Source organism: Globicephala melas, chromosome 10, assembly GCF_963455315.2.
Source record: "Globicephala melas chromosome 10, mGloMel1.2, whole genome shotgun sequence".
In the NCBI taxonomy this organism is placed as follows: domain Eukaryota; kingdom Metazoa; phylum Chordata; class Mammalia; order Artiodactyla; family Delphinidae; genus Globicephala; species Globicephala melas.
In genome coordinates, this window is record NC_083323.1 from 91,154,023 (window position 1) to 91,169,614 (window position 15,592).

Consider the following 15,592-nt stretch of genomic DNA (forward strand, 5'->3'; position numbering starts at 1 on the left):
TCAAATATGCCCACAATACAGCTCCACCTCCAAGGGAATAATTTATTTCTGCGCTAACGAGAATAGAAATCCAGGGCTCACATTTTCACTGTTAAATTTTCCCCTTAGCAGAAAACAAAATAACAAGCAGAGGCAAAGTTATAAGTTAGCAAAGCATAACTCCTTCCAATTCATCCCTTATAGAAAGGTGCTGCAGTATGAACCTTACTAAACCCTCTACCTCAGAAAAAAAAATGGTTAGCTCATTAGAAGGGCATAATGTGATGAAACAAAAATGGTTCAAAAATACATGTGACATGTAAGCTAAGTGTAATAGCACAAGAGATTTTTTTTTATGTGAATTTATTTACATATATTATTTGGGCATTTTTCTTTGCCTCTTCTTAGAGAGTGAGATGAGCAGGGCCAAGTTTTTATTCAATTATTTATTTATTCAGTAATTTTTTATTGATACGTGACCAGGTACCAGGTCTGGTGCTGCGTGCTAAAGGTATCAGGATGAGCAGACAGAACACCGGCCATGCCCTCAAGGGTCTACGTTATGGTGCCATGAGAGAGAATACAGTGTGAGGTGTTGAGGTGCTACTTGAATAAGATCTGGCCACTCATCATTCCAGGGACACCTTCATTAATTATATTTTTATTGTATAAAAATTCATGCACGTGATTTTAAAAGCCAAGAGTAGAAATATTCATAATGGAAAGAGTGTACCTGGTCCCACCTCTGTGCACCCCTGGTCTTGCAGTCCTTTCTGCTTCGTTTTTTTTTCATATTTTTAAATAATATGCATATATTTTTTGCTTTGTAAGCTTTAGATGTTATCTATTTATTTCTTATATTGATAAATGAAGATATAGTTCATTTTCACTAGCCCTACTTTTCTCTAAGCTTTCTCAATATAGTTATATCTTTTTGTCAATACATTTATTGGTGCCTTGTAATTTTAATTAATTTTGCATAAGCTTCGAGTTCTATCAAGTATATATAAAAGTTCTTGCTTCCCAGCTTTGTAAGATGAAGACGTTAGTGTCACTTTCCTTTCTTCTACCTCCTTCCCACCTCCCAGATTCTCCTGTATTTTGCTTTAATTTGTCTGGGCTGATAATATTTTTTTGGTAGCCATATGAAGCCCTCTGTCATTTACCTATCAGTTGAAAATTACTAAACATTTTCATTGTTATTATTATTTTTATAAAGTTAGATAGCATGGCAGGATAACATTTCTTTCTGTATAACTCCAATGTCTCTCCTTTGTGACACACACACACACACAAATGGATTTTTTAAATTCCAAATTCTCAAACTATTTTACTTCATTTTATTTTTAGATGCACCTTCCTTGATCATACTTCCCTAGAGTTTCTGATTGGGTCTCTCTTATTTATGCTATAAAGAAAAAAAACCTGTCTCCTTCACCATATTGCTATTACCTTCCAGCTTCTTACACACTATCTGTTGCTTGGAATCCATTCCATTTCTTCTTCTTGAACCCTCTAACTTCCTATTCTAATAGGGATCTGCTGAGGCATGTTTGAGCAACGACTTTCTTGTACAGTTGTTGTTTCTTTTTTAATTGATTTTTGGCTGCCTTGGGTCTTCATTGCTGTGCATGGCTTTCTCTAGTTGTGGCGAGCGAGCCGTGGCTACTCTTCTCTGCAGTGCGAGGGCTTCTCATTGCAGTGGCTTGTCTTGTTGCAGAGCTCAGGCTGTAGAGCGTAGGCTCAGTAGTTGTGGCGCACGGGCTTAGTTGCTCCACGGCATGTGGGGTCTTCCCCTGCATTGGCAGGCAGATTCTTAACCACCGTGCCACCAGGGAAACCCTCTTGTACAGTTTTATTATTGTTGTTGTCCTTCTTAATCTAGGCTTAGTCCTCTGCACACTCAGAGTCTGCTTCAGTGCTTCGTTGGGTTGGATCCACGTTTTCCTGAATTCCACTGACTCTTCTGCGAGTCTTTCAAATTCCTCCTTCTACACAGCTTCACCTACATGCTAATAAATCACATTCCTTACGTACTTCATGGACTTCCCTCAGTGACCCGGTTGAGCTTGGAAAGGACCAGTGGGCAACACTGTCATGTACTGTTCACTCCACACTGTCCTACTTTTCCTCCGATGTGTTCTCTGTATTGAAAAACAGTTGTCTATTTCTTCCTCTGCGAATCCTCCTTAGGTATATTGGTATCAAAGGCATCAGATAGTCTTCCCACCAAAATTATTTGTGTGCCAGAAACTATTTTATGTCCTTGTAACATTTGATGATTCCCGTAAGAAACGAGATGTCTAAACTATAAGGGTAGATGAAATTAAGCCACTTTGGAGCACATTCCAGACGGTTTTCCTCATAGACCAAGGAGGCAGGATCTGTATTACCAATGAAGAGATTAATAAAAGACAGATATCTTTTTTTAATTTAATTTTTGTTTTATACTGGAGTATAGTTGATTTACAGTGTTGTGTTAGTTTCAGGTATACAGCAAAGTGCTTCAGTTATGCATATACCTATATCCATTCTTTTTCAGATTCTTTTCCCATAGAGGTTATTAAGAGAATATTGAGTAGAGTTCCCTGTGCTATACAGTAGGCCCTTGTTGATTATCTATTTTATATACAGTAGTGTATATATGTTCATCCTAAACTTCTAATTAATTTATCCCTCCCTCCCACTTTTCTCCTTTGGTGACCGTAAGTTTGTTTTTACATTTGTTTGTTTTTAAGTCTGTTTTAAGTTTGTTTTTACTTAAGCTTGTTTGGAAGTCTGTTTTAAGTTTGTTTGTTTTTAAGCTTGTTTGCTTGTTTTGAAGTCTGTGAGTCTGTTTCTGTTTTGTAAATAAGTTCGTTTGTATCATTCTTTTAGATTCCACATATAAGTGATATCGTATGATGTTTGTCTTTCTCTAAAAGACGGATGGCTTAAAAGGTCTCTCCTTTTCCCCATCCTCAAGTTATATTACAACTAGGATCTTGTGGGGTGTGTGCATTGTCTTTTCAAAGGTCCTTACTGGTGCATTTTCACCGTCTTCTCTGCCCCAGGCCCTCAAGTGCTGCTGGTCGCTGTCTTCACTCTCACGGGGGCAGTGGCCCTGCTCCTGCTCGGCGCCCTCCTGGTGCTCAGGTACCTTGCAGCCCCTCTAACCTGCTGTGCTCCCTACTCAGAGAGGGAAGGGGGCGAGAGGGAGAAGGCACGTCTGTGGATGCTAGTATACATTCACAAGAAGCTCTCTGGACAGAGCTAAGATCATGAAGGCGTTCAGCATCAAAGACTCCATCAAGGGCAGAATATTACTCAGTGGATGGATTAGAGCTTTGCCCTCAGAGACGTTTGAACTCAAATCCCAGTTCTGGGCTTTACCGGTCGTGTGGTGTTAACCATATTATTAGCAACTTAAACATGTTACTGGGCTTCCCTGGTGGCGCAGTGGTTGAGAGTCCGCCTGCCGATGCAGGGGACGCGGGTTCGTGCCCCGGTCCGGGAAGATCCCACGTGCCATGGAGCGGCTGGGCCCATGAGCCATGGCCGCTGAGCCTGCGCGTCCGGAGCCTGTGCTCCACAACGGGAGAGGCCACGGCGGTGAGAGGCCCGCGTACCGCAAAAAAAAAAAAATGTTACTCAGCTTCAGTATCCTCATCTGAACTCTTGTGAGGAGTTGAAATAAGGTCCGTATCGTGACCATATACCAGGCATTCTACAGGTAGAAATAGCTATTTCTGCTGTTTTATTAGTATATTGTGGGCAATTTCAGAGTCTCTATATTACATACTTTCAGGCCGGAAGAGGCTTTAGAAATCATCCATTCCAAACCTCCTGCTTTAGCCTGAGGAAAGAGAGACCCAGAAAGCCAAATGGCTTGTCTGGAATCACATCACCAGGTAGTGTGTTGGGCCAAAGGTAGAAGTCAGTCCTTCTGACCATCAGTTCCATGATTGCTCTACTCAGCTTGGACATATGAAGAGCCTAGTGCAGTGCCAGAGACATAGTCTGTATACTCAGAAATATTTCTTGAATATATAAATGAATGAGTGAGTCCCACACTACCTCCTAATCTGTGTGTGTTAAACACACAAAACTTTCTATCCCATTATAGTATCAGGATCATTCCCATTTCCTAACTAAACCAGACAAGTTTTTCTCTATGTATCACACGCTTTGGTCTGTGTGTCACTGTACCTTCTCATGATGAGAGTCCAGTCTGTTGCATGTCAGTTAAAGGTTTCTGCAGGAAAGTGGGTAGATTGTTCTCTTCAGTCTAAAGGCAGAGCTTGACTCCTGTGACTCTGTATTACCAAGAAAATGTAAGAGATGATTTACAGTGTATGGTGACCATTTAGTTGAAGGTAAGAGGAAACCAAAATTTGAGGAGAGTAAAGGCAGCCAACAGCAGGGCCACAGATGTGGCTATTGTCCCTCAGACACCAAGTCCAAATGGGCGTCAGCTTAAGATAGGATGAATCACAAAGTAAGAAACGGTAACAGGTGGAAACAGGCATTTTCCGTTTTCTCTAAGCAGGGAAGGCAGAGATAGGGCTTCCTAATGGTGAGAGCAATACTGTGTCCATGAGGAGATACGGAAGACAGATGTTATTCTTATAGTTTTCCATTCCAACAGCTATGCAAGAAAAGTAGTGAATGATTTATAGCATCCTCTAATTCAATATGAATGGCAGTTGGCTCTGTGGAGTCCCAGGAGTCTTCTGCAGTGCAGAGATGAGAGTCTGGGAGCCTTCAAGGCTCTAACAGTCACGCCACTTGCCACCAGGTCTTAGGACCAAAATCTTTGGCCAATAATATACTATTTTATATGTATCTAATAGAGGAGTAGTCAGAGTTAGATGGAAGCATAGGAAGAGAATAATCATTTCTGCTTAGGGGACATTCACAACGTCATCATCAATGACCTTGAGAAGGTGAGTTGGAGTCTGTCAAATGAGCACAAGCAAAGACAAACTCAGGGACAAATAGGCCAATGGAAAAGAATACAGATTCTAGAATCTGACACGAGCAAGCGTGAGAACTTGGCATATGATGGGAACATTTATGAGTCAGTTGGGAAATGATGTTGGAACAGTAGGCTCTCAACATGAAAAAAATGAAATGAAAGCCCTACCTGAAACAATACACAAAGATAAATTTCATTCCATATGGATTACAGACCTAAATGTGAGAAAGCAAACTCAGAAGAAATTAATAGAAAATGACTTTAAGTCTCAAGTAGGAAAATACTTCTCAGTCAAGATAAAAAAGAAAAGTCAAAGAGAAAATAATATAACCATGACCTTAATAAAATCAAAACTTTTTATACAGCAAAGCTCAATAAAGCAATAAACCAGAAGAAGGCATTTGCAACGCATCAAAGGACAAAAGATTTGTTTTGCAGAATTTATAAGGAACTCGTGTAAATAAATAAGGCAAAGACAATGCAATAGAAAAAATGGGCAAAATTATGAATAGGCAACTCTATAAAATAGCTAGAAAATATTTGAAAAGATATTTAATCTCTCTAATAATCAAGAAAATGAAATACAAAGCAACAAACACCATTTCACATACATCCTAAGGGTTAAAAAAAGTTAATGCCAAATGTTGTTAAGAATACGGAGGAAACGGGAATTTTCACAGTGAGAGGGCAAATTGGTGCAATCGCTTTGGGAAACAATTTGGCAATGTCTGTAAAGTTGTGAGTGTGCATTCCTATAACCCAAGAATGCTGCTTTGTCTATACTATCTGGGGGAAACAATCACAAATTCTTGACATTTTGAATGTTGGGTTACATGTTGTTACATTTTTCTCTGTGCTTTTCTATTTTCTTAATGGATTTTTTAAAAGGCACATATGCCGAAGAGGAACTGGCTTATTTGGGAATCTGATGTATCCTCTGTTTTTGCCTCACTCTTTCTGTGACATCAGTTGAAATTTTTTTTTTTTTTTTTTTTGCTGTACGCGGACCTCTCACTGTTGTGGCCTCTCCTGTTGCGGAGCACAGGCTCCGGACGCGCAGGCTCAGCAGCCATGGCTCACGGGCCCAGCCCCTCCGCGGCATGTGGGATCTTCCCGGACTGGGACACGAACCCGCGTCCCCTGCATCGGCAGGCGGACTCTCAACCACTGCACCACCAGGGAAGCCCAGTTCAAATTTTTTATTATAATAAAGGGTTGCCTTAGTGAAGGATCTGAGAAAGTGAAATGAAAAAGAAAAAAAAAGAAAGAGTACAGAAGACCATCAGAAATCCTTACAGGTCCACAAAAGGGCAACACTCACCAGTTTGGAGAACATGGAGTCACACCATTGGGCCAGCTGTACTCACCGCGTATCCACCTGAGGGCATCATAGCTCTAGATTTCTCCTAGTGTTCAGAAACCGAATGGCATGAATACTAATAAAAACCTATTGGCTGATTCTATTCCTTTCACAGAAAATATAAGAGAGACTATGCACTTCGACAGAAAAAGTGGTTCCACATTCCTCCCGAAAATATCTTTCCCCTGGAGTCCAATGAGACCAACCATGTTAGCCTAAAGGTAAGGTTTCCCTTACCTGGTGAATGCAAGGGCTGGTGCAACTTGCCAGGGATTTGACAAGACTTTGGTACGTGGTATGAAATGTTCCAGGCCAGGATCATTTGTTTCAGAATCCAAGACTTAGATGTTTTCTAACTCTCAGCTTCCTGTCTTTCCCTTGGCTCTTCATTGCACTAAATGTCAGCTACTTGAACCAATGAACACTTCGGTGGAGGCTGAGCTATGGTGTGTTACTCATTCTTTGCATCTGACCCAGAAGAGAAATGCACAGAGTGAGAATTTTTTATGGAAGGGATACGGAAATGGGCAGAGCATTTGAGCTCCTCTAAACCTCGGGGAGCTACTCTGCTTATACTGAGGACGTGTGACTTACTTGCTCGTTGCTGACAAGAGAGGTCTCTGCTGATATTTGCCCACATTCTCCCTCAGCCAGGAAATCTCAGCAGCAGCCCCGTGATAACTGCTCCCATCCGCTGAGGTTGATGCGGGACCTAAGTGGTCTTACCTGCTCCCCACAGGGACCTCATGAGATGAACTTTACCATCATAATTTTGCCGATGAGGAAATTGAAGGGCAAAGGGTTGAGAAGCAGGGCAGGGTCACCCACAGCTAGGGAGTCAGAATGCTACAAATGGTAACGGCTAACATTTCCTGAGGACTTGTTATGTGCCAGAGGCATTGACCCGTTTCATCGTTCCCGAGCACTTTGAGGCAACAGGGCTAGAAATTCAGGAGTGTGGCCGCAGCGTGAACCCAGTCTGTGTAACCGTGAAGACCACGATCCTAACATTCACCATACACCACAGCCTTATCAGAGGTTTTATACCGAATACTAAGAGGAGATGGAGTTCCAGAACCTCCACGTGAAGGAGTGAGCAGGGTCCCTCAGAGCAGGGCCAAGCCAACAGGATCGTGTAACCTGGGGTGCCTCCCTGCCTAGAATCAGCAAAAGTAAAATTGCTTCATGGGTCAGGTTTGTGCTTGGAGCCTCTCCGCCAGCTCCTGGCATTCCACCCCAAGTCCTGCACGCTGCACTCTGGTGCCTCAGGTCCCCTCACGGCTGTGCAAGGACTGGGTCTTCCCATCCTCCAGAAGTGCGCCACGCTCGAAAGTGATGCTCCTCTTACATCCTGAACCACAAAAATAAAGGTGCTGTTGGCAAAGGCCAGGGACTGGCCCGGCAGTCCAGTGGTTAGGACTCCGAGCTTCCACTGCAAGGGGCACGGGTTCGAACCTTGGTCAGGGAACTAAGATCCCGCATGCTGTGCAGTGTGGCCAGAAAGTTAACCAACTAACTCACCAAATAAATATTTCTAAAATTAAAAAAAAAGACCAATCTGTCTCAGGCAAGTGTCAGGATGAAATCGATCTTGTGGTCATTCACAGTAAAATGTAAACAATCGTCAGATTATTGGATTTTCAAAGAGAAAATTTATTGACCTGAATGACTTACCGGCAGTACCCTGGGAAGGGGAGAAGAGACCTTCAGAAGGAGTGAGTGGTCCCCTGCCTCTGGTGTGACACGAGGATGGGCTCCCACGTGGTTCACCTCTGCCACGTCCAGCCATGGCTCCACTCCTCACAAGCCCCCCCCACTGCCTCAAAACCCCAATATTGCACTTTGTTCTTTGGGGTTAGGCCTAAAACATTGTGTCTCTGCACATTTTCTTAAAATATAAATACTCGTAGGAGTATACCCCATCTACCCCTTGTCAGGCATGACATAATTTTTATGAGTTAATTCATCAGTTGGCTAAGGAATAGATCTTGGGGACAGTAACCAAGAAGGAAGAAGGTTAGAAGTGATTCAGAGCATTGGGAAGTCGCTGTCACTCTGAGGTGCAGCCCAGCTAGGGAGCCGGCGGCTGGGAATTGGTCTTCCGTCAGCAAAGTCAGCAAGAGGGGAAAATGCCCCACAACCAGACAGGCGGTGGTTCGAGCTCTGGATAAGGAAGCAAGACTAAGGGGCGAGATGATGAAGAAAGCATCCCGGGGTAGAAGAGAGAGGGTCAGAAAACCAAGGCAGCCAGAGGGAGAGAAGTCAGCAAAGCCCCAGGGGAGAGCAACAGACAGAAGAAAATGGTAAAGATGCAGAGGACTCATTTGAGGATAAAACGCCTGTGCTTGCAAGAAAATGTCACAAAGTTTGTCTCGGTTGATTCCCAGGTATCCCTGAGTTAGGATTGCCCAGATAAGGAAGGGACTGAGGCTCAAATGGTTTAAAGGACGTATCGAGGCCTGAGAGGGTGAAAAGAATACTAGACAAGAAGTCATGCTTGGGTTCCATGTGTTCTTAGGCCACGTGTGGTATCATGCAACCCTTTTGTACCTCATGTATAAAATGAGAAACAGGAGAAGGGGAGACAAGTGGCATTTATTAAGCTGCAGTGTGCTGGGCATCATGCTTGGAATTGGATATAACTTATTTCACTCACATTTTCAAAATGTCCCTGTGAGGTAAGTTTTAACAAATATAATACACAGGTTTTTATGAGAATCAAGTGGAAAGATGCAATAGCTCTCAATCTTTTTTCTGCCTTTAGACTGGCAGACCAAGAGCCATGCTAGCCTGCAGGTGCGTGCGTGTGTGTGTGCGTGTGTGTGTGTGTGTGTGCGTGTGTTACGTTTCGTTCCATATTTAACTTTTTAAAACATTAATTACCAAATACAAACATCTTGGAATGGCATAGAAAATCCATATTACAAGCTTCTTTTGACAAATCTGGTGATCTGGCAACTCCAGGCTGAACCCGGAGCTGATGAGGCTGTCCTCTGAAGCCCCAGCACGGCGTCCCCACTTGCGTTGCTGCTTGCGCATTTACGCATGAGTTCGCAACTCAGATGCACAGCGTGCTCCCCTAAGAGCGTCTGTCTGGAGCTACAGGCAATGGCTCCCAATAGATGGGGGAGCTGAGAGAGAAGGAAGCAAAGGAAATCGCTGGCTGAAATAAGCCACAGGAGGAAGGGAGGGAAACCCAGGGTTAAGCTGGCGGATACTTGGAAGGAAGATACCCTTGGAGGGAGAGCGTGAGAATGATAGGGAACACAAGTCAATTATGACAGTTTTTCTGAGCCCGCCCAGAGTGCTGTGAGCAACTACAACAGATACAGCCCACCCGCAGAGCCTCTCAGCCTTCACTGGCAGGGGGTGGGGGGAGACTAGATATGGAGCTTCTGGAATAATTGGCCTTTCCTTGTGCCAGATCGATGACGACAAGAGACGTGATACAATCCAGAGACTACGACAGTGCAAGTACGACAAAAAGGTGACTCTAGTCTCCTCTGCTCTTCTGAACCCTCAAGCAGGGGTATGTGCTGGGCCTTCTGACTCATCGTCGCCCCAGCTCTGATGTTGCCAGTGCGATGGCCGGGGTGCCCGGGCTGACCCCAAGGGCTGTTCCTGGAGCCTTTCACAGGGGTGGGCAGGGCTCTGCTTCAAGGGTTACAACACTCACAGGTCATGAGTATATTGAAGGAAAAATAGAATTTTTGAGAGGGAGAGAGTGAAGGAAGGAAAAGGAAAAATTAAAGACATTCAGAGCAGTCCAGGCAACCCTGTATATATTTCAGCTCATTGCAGTGGGAATATGACAATCCCATGGGGGGATTTGTATCTTCTTTCCCTCCCTCCCTCCCTCCCTCCCTCCCTCCCTTCCTTCCTTCCTTTTCATTTAGTCATTTTTAAGAAACATTCCCATCTGAGCCTACCATCTCCCAGGCACTAGTTACCAAGGATATAAACAGCAATAAAAGTGTTACCACTCTCTAGAGCTTACAGTGTTGTGGAAAGATAGACACGTGAGCAAATTATAACATGCATATGAGTGGTCATGCTACATTCTCTCCTTAATTCAATGGGTCTTTGCAGCGAGTGATTCTAAAGGACCTCAAGCACAACGATGGCAATTTCACCGAGAAACAGAAGATAGAATTGAACAAGGTACGCGCCCCTTCCCTAAAACCTTTAAGTGAGAAATAGCTTCACCCCATTCTCCCCAAGCATTGAGGTCCCTGGTGGAGCAAGGCGTTACTGGGGATGCTGACAGAGAAGCCCTCAGACCAAGAAATGGGTGACCATACTCGCTGAAAATTGTACCAAAATATGTTGAAGGGTGATGTTTGAGGGTGTAAAACATGTTGGCATGTCCTAGAAGGTGGTCCTGATGTGATTTGAGAGTACTCAAAGGTTTGTATTCAAGTCCCCTTGCCGACAAAAGAAAGGCTGTGGGGTAAGATGTAATTCCAACTGCAGTAGGAAATGAACTGACACTTCATTGTATCAAGAGCAATACATCTTCCCAGAGATCTGAGACACGGCACGTTTTATTAACATATTAGTTTTTACTCAGGCGCTCCTTTCTGGCTGACTTGCTTTGTAAATAAACATGTTATATCTTAGTTGCTGCAGATTGACTATTACAACCTAACCAAGTTCTACGGCACGGTGAAGCTTGATTCCATGATCTTCGGGGTGATCGAGTACTGCGAGAGAGGATCCCTCCGGGTAAGGAACCAGGATCGTTTCCAATTCCCTACTAGCCAACCATATGCAAAAAAGAATATTTAGTAGCGACTTTAAAGGCTCACTCAGTGAAATAATATCAGAGAGTTATCAGGAAACGTGTATGGGCCCATATGCTTGTCAAACTAGATCCCTCAGATCTTGTCAATCATCCATATTATATCTTTATAAGAAAACTAGCTAAAAAATATTCAGGAGTGTAGACTTGAGAAGACAAAGAACAGATGTGGAATAGTGATTGCCTCTTGATTCATTTTATTTTACTGGCCTACTTGCTTTTGTATTAAAAGGAAACTGGATGGTCATTACGATAGCAAGGAGGCTTGTTCATAAGTCCTAGTTCTGCTGTCTAAATCCTACCATTGTCTCCCTTGGGAAGGATTGAGATGACCCAGGAGTTGCCAGATGGGGTCAGGAATTCTGGCTGAACAAGTCCAAAGCAGAAAAAGAAAGACAGGACTGAGCCAAGTTCTTGGGAAGAACCAACTATCGAGCTAAGAATATCAAATCATTGGCTAGCTCAGAAGGGCAGGCACACACAGAAGCATTCACACAAAAAACAAAGTCAGGTGTCGAGGAAAAGGGGAGGGGCAGGAAGGAAACCAGCACAGTTGCTTCAAAGAGCATCGAAATATTTGCTGCTCACCTTGAGCACTTTCTAGGCATATGTTACAAGAGCTTTCAGCCTTTTAAATACCTTTGGGTAGGGTGACCATATAATTTCATTCTCAGGATCCTTTGAGAATGAAAGGGGGTACCAAAATAATTATGTGTTGACAGCAGACATAAACTGCAACCGGCCCCAAGCAAACCAGGAATTGTGGTCACCCTATGGGCTCCTTTCCAACCTCGTATCTCTTAAAAACCTCAATGTTTTCCCCAGCAAAGCCAGAATACTAATATTGGGGGCAGCAGCAGCTTCAAAGAGGTCCAAACATTCATAGTTCAATAAAATTTTAAGATAATAAAAAGTGCTGAACTAATAACTTAAATATTTTTGTTCAATAAACTTCAATTAAAAAAAAAAAAAAGAACACAAGAGGGAGTTGCCTGACAATCCAGTGGTTAGGACTCCGCAATTCCACTGCAGGCGGCACGAGTTGGATCCTGAACTAGGATCCTGCATGCCGCACGCAGCGTGGCCAAAAAAGAAAAAAAAAAAAAAAAAGAATGCAGCTTTAAAAATGTATGTATGGCATAAACTCAAATCTGTCTTCAGAGAAAACAATTATATCCCTAACTGCTATTCTCTCTTAAAAAAATAATCTAAGTATTCAATGCAAAATTTAGAAGAATAACTATGGCCTAAGGGCAGGAAACCTTCACAATTCAATTACTATAAAACTGGTAAATTTTTAAAGTGCATTCATGAGTTGTTTATTTTTTAAAAAACTACAAAACATACAGGCTTCTCATACTTCTAATTAAGTCTCTAAAACAAACATAAAAATACACAAAAGTGAAAATTAAAAAAAATAAAGCTATGAAAAAGATGCTTTCAATTATGAAAGAATGTCGTGACTATTAAGTTTAAAAAATCTTTAAAAAAAGGAAAAACTTCAGAAACAATATAATCATGAAAACTTGACTCAAAGTAAAACCTTACGGAAGTCAGTAACAATAGAAGAAATTAACACTCCCATTACAAAGAAAACCAGACTCAGCTTAATTTTTCTAAACTTCAATGAATAATTCTCATCATCTATGTAAATACTGTTCTAAAGTTAAACAAAAAACATGAACATCCTCTAAATTCATTTAACATTCAACAGGCTAGCATAAAGTTGATACTTAAATGTGATTAAAGACTAATTACATTTATGAATGTAAATGAAAAATTATAGATAAAGTACTGGTAACTAAGCCAGTTGTATATGGAAAGTGTAATACAACTAGATACGGTTAATTCTACGAATGGAAAAAATATTACTCTAATGCATCATATCAAAAGGTCTTTGGAGAAAGACCATATGATCATTTTAATTGATGCTGAAAGTGATCGTTTAAATTGCTGCTGATATAATAAACACATTTCTAATAATAACAATTTCAGGTCTTTCAAAATTCAGTGTTTTCCATACAAAGGCTAGACCATATCTGATTCATTTGATTTCAGTGCAACAGAAATTTCCAATTAACAGAGCCTGGTCAAAGGGTTTCACACCGTCTTTTAATCCCTAAAATGCCCGGCCAACATTTAAATATCATATACGTAGTGTTTTTGGCTCTCTACCCTATGGTGGGAAACTTCAATTACCTGAGTGGTCCTGGGCCCCCCATCTGGCATTGCTGACTCATGCTGGGAGCAGACCACACAGAAGCTTCTACAGGAAACTTATCCACTCCTTTGTATTGTGAACCTCAAAGCAAAGGCTGTGCCTTTGCAAACTACATTCCCCTCCCTGATGTAATCCTTTTAGGCTTCAACCCATGGCAAGTCCCATCAGAAAACTACTTTTATGGGGAAACAAATGAGAAGGTCTCTCCCTAGACAGAGTAAAAACAGTATACTTCCCATCTTATAAATATACAGCAACCGGGACTTCCCTGGTGGCACAGTGGTTAAGAATCCGCCTGCCAATGCAGGGGACATGGGTTCGATCTCTTGGTCCGGGAAGATTGCACATGCCGCGGAGCAACTAAGCCCGTGCGCCACAACTACTGAGCCTGCGCTCTAGAGCCCGCAAGCCACAACTACCGAAGCCCGCGAGACCAGAGCCTGCGCACCGCAGCAAGAGAAGCCACCGCAATGAGAAGCGCGCGCACCACGATGAAGAGTTCGCCGCAACTAGAGAGAGCCCGCACGCGGCAACGAAGACCCAATGCAGCCCAAAAATTAATTAATTAAAAAAATATATACAGCAACCTTGGCTAACCTTGTTTAGGAACAGTTGATTCATTCATGCAATAAACATTTATCGAACATCTGCTCTGTGCCAGACACTTACTAGATGTTGCAGATACACCAGTAAATGAAGATTATCACAGAATTGACATTTTCGTAAGGAGAAGAGATAGTAAACAAATAAAAACGTAAAAAATGTCAGTGCCCAAGGAAAGAGTTACTTAGGGTCTGTCTGCTCAGAACTCCTCTCCCTTAACTTGGCCTGCTATCCACAGCCCCTTATCTGAAATGACTGATGGCTTTGGACCCTCTGTTGGAAACTATTGGTACAGTACCTGAGTTAAAACTGAGCTTTTTCCCCAAACAAGAAACTATTGTTAGGTTCTCAGTTAGGGTGCTGTTTAGAGTTTTACTGCGAAGAATAGTTTTCAGCTTAGTTAAAACCCTGTATCTTGATAGAACCATCATCACATTAATACTGTGAGTTCAAAATTCTAGGTCCTACAGTTCCCATGAAAGTCCAAGCTCTCTGTCTTAACGACAGAGGACTTAGAAAACAGAAGAAACACTTAGAGGTATTAAGCCAATGGATACAGTTGATCATGTAAGTGAAAACATAGCCTAATGAAGGAATTTCCTAATAGCAGTTCCTTGTTGAAAAACACTAGGGTAATTTTGCTGAGACAGAGCCTGCGTCTCAGCCCACCACCCCACTCTCCTGGCAGGTGCCTGCTCATTCCTTTACTCCTGGTGGAAGAACCGGTATGTTGGATCTATGGTCATCTCCTGCTCATCTCCTTGGGATAAGAACCACCTAATGTTTCTTAAATCAGAGAGAAAAGAAACACATGTTCAGGAAAACCAGGACAATGGAGTTCCAACTTGTTCCTGAGCCCAAGGCCTCATGATCAGAAAGTCATTATTTGCCTGTAAGAGTCTTTCCACAATAGCCTCCTTCAGACAACTCATCTTCTTCTTTTTCTCCTGCTCAGGAAGTTTTAAATGACACAATTTCCTATCCTGATGGTACATTCATGGATTGGGAGTTTAAGATCTCTGTCTTGTATGACATTGCTAAGGTAAGAGACCCACAAACACAAAAGACATTTATGAAAGTTAAATCTGGGAAAACAGATCTAGCAAGCTATTGCATTGGTCTCTTCATCTGTAAAATGATAATAAAAATAGTACCTATGTCATAGGGTTGTCGTGAGGATTTTATGAAACAATGCATGTGCTCCGAATAAGACCTGACAAGCAGGTATTCAATATATGTTGGCCATTATTATTTTTATTATTAAATTCTTTCTACACTGGGCTTGGGGCACATATTTTCACAGATTTGCTGGAAGTAAAAAAATCACGTAAGGTCTCAGAGAAGATGACTGAATCCTCATCTTCATAAGAGAAAATATTAAGGGCAGGCATTCGTCTTGCATGAGGCAATAATAAATCTGGACATGTATATTTCCCAGATGTGCTGTGAAAAGGAAGTGGATACCAGTAACTAGGGCCCCATTCAAGAATGAAGAAAAGCGAGTCCCGAGAGTAAGCTATGTGATACAGTCTTAAATCACTTGAAAGTCACATAGGATCAGAATCAGTTGGAAAAAATGTGACACAATACCTTATTTGGTACATTTCATCCCTGGGATCAAGGCCCAACACCAGTTTCTGCAATACCACCTCTGGCCACCAGGGGGAAGCA

General features: G+C 42.2%; 1 protein-coding gene across 1 annotated transcript in view; it reads left to right on the forward strand.

Moving 5' to 3' along the window:
* The window catches only part of GUCY2C (guanylate cyclase 2C), a 108,799-nt gene that overhangs the window by 66,108 nt on the left and 27,099 nt on the right, over positions 1-15,592 (forward strand). The window contains exons 13-18 of the mRNA XM_030841351.2: positions 3,033-3,114; positions 6,412-6,517; positions 9,721-9,783; positions 10,386-10,457; positions 10,917-11,021; positions 14,877-14,963. Of these exons, the coding sequence (XP_030697211.1) occupies positions 3,033-3,114; positions 6,412-6,517; positions 9,721-9,783; positions 10,386-10,457; positions 10,917-11,021; positions 14,877-14,963 (515 nt within the window). The remainder of the gene's footprint in view (positions 1-3,032; positions 3,115-6,411; positions 6,518-9,720; positions 9,784-10,385; positions 10,458-10,916; positions 11,022-14,876; positions 14,964-15,592) is intronic.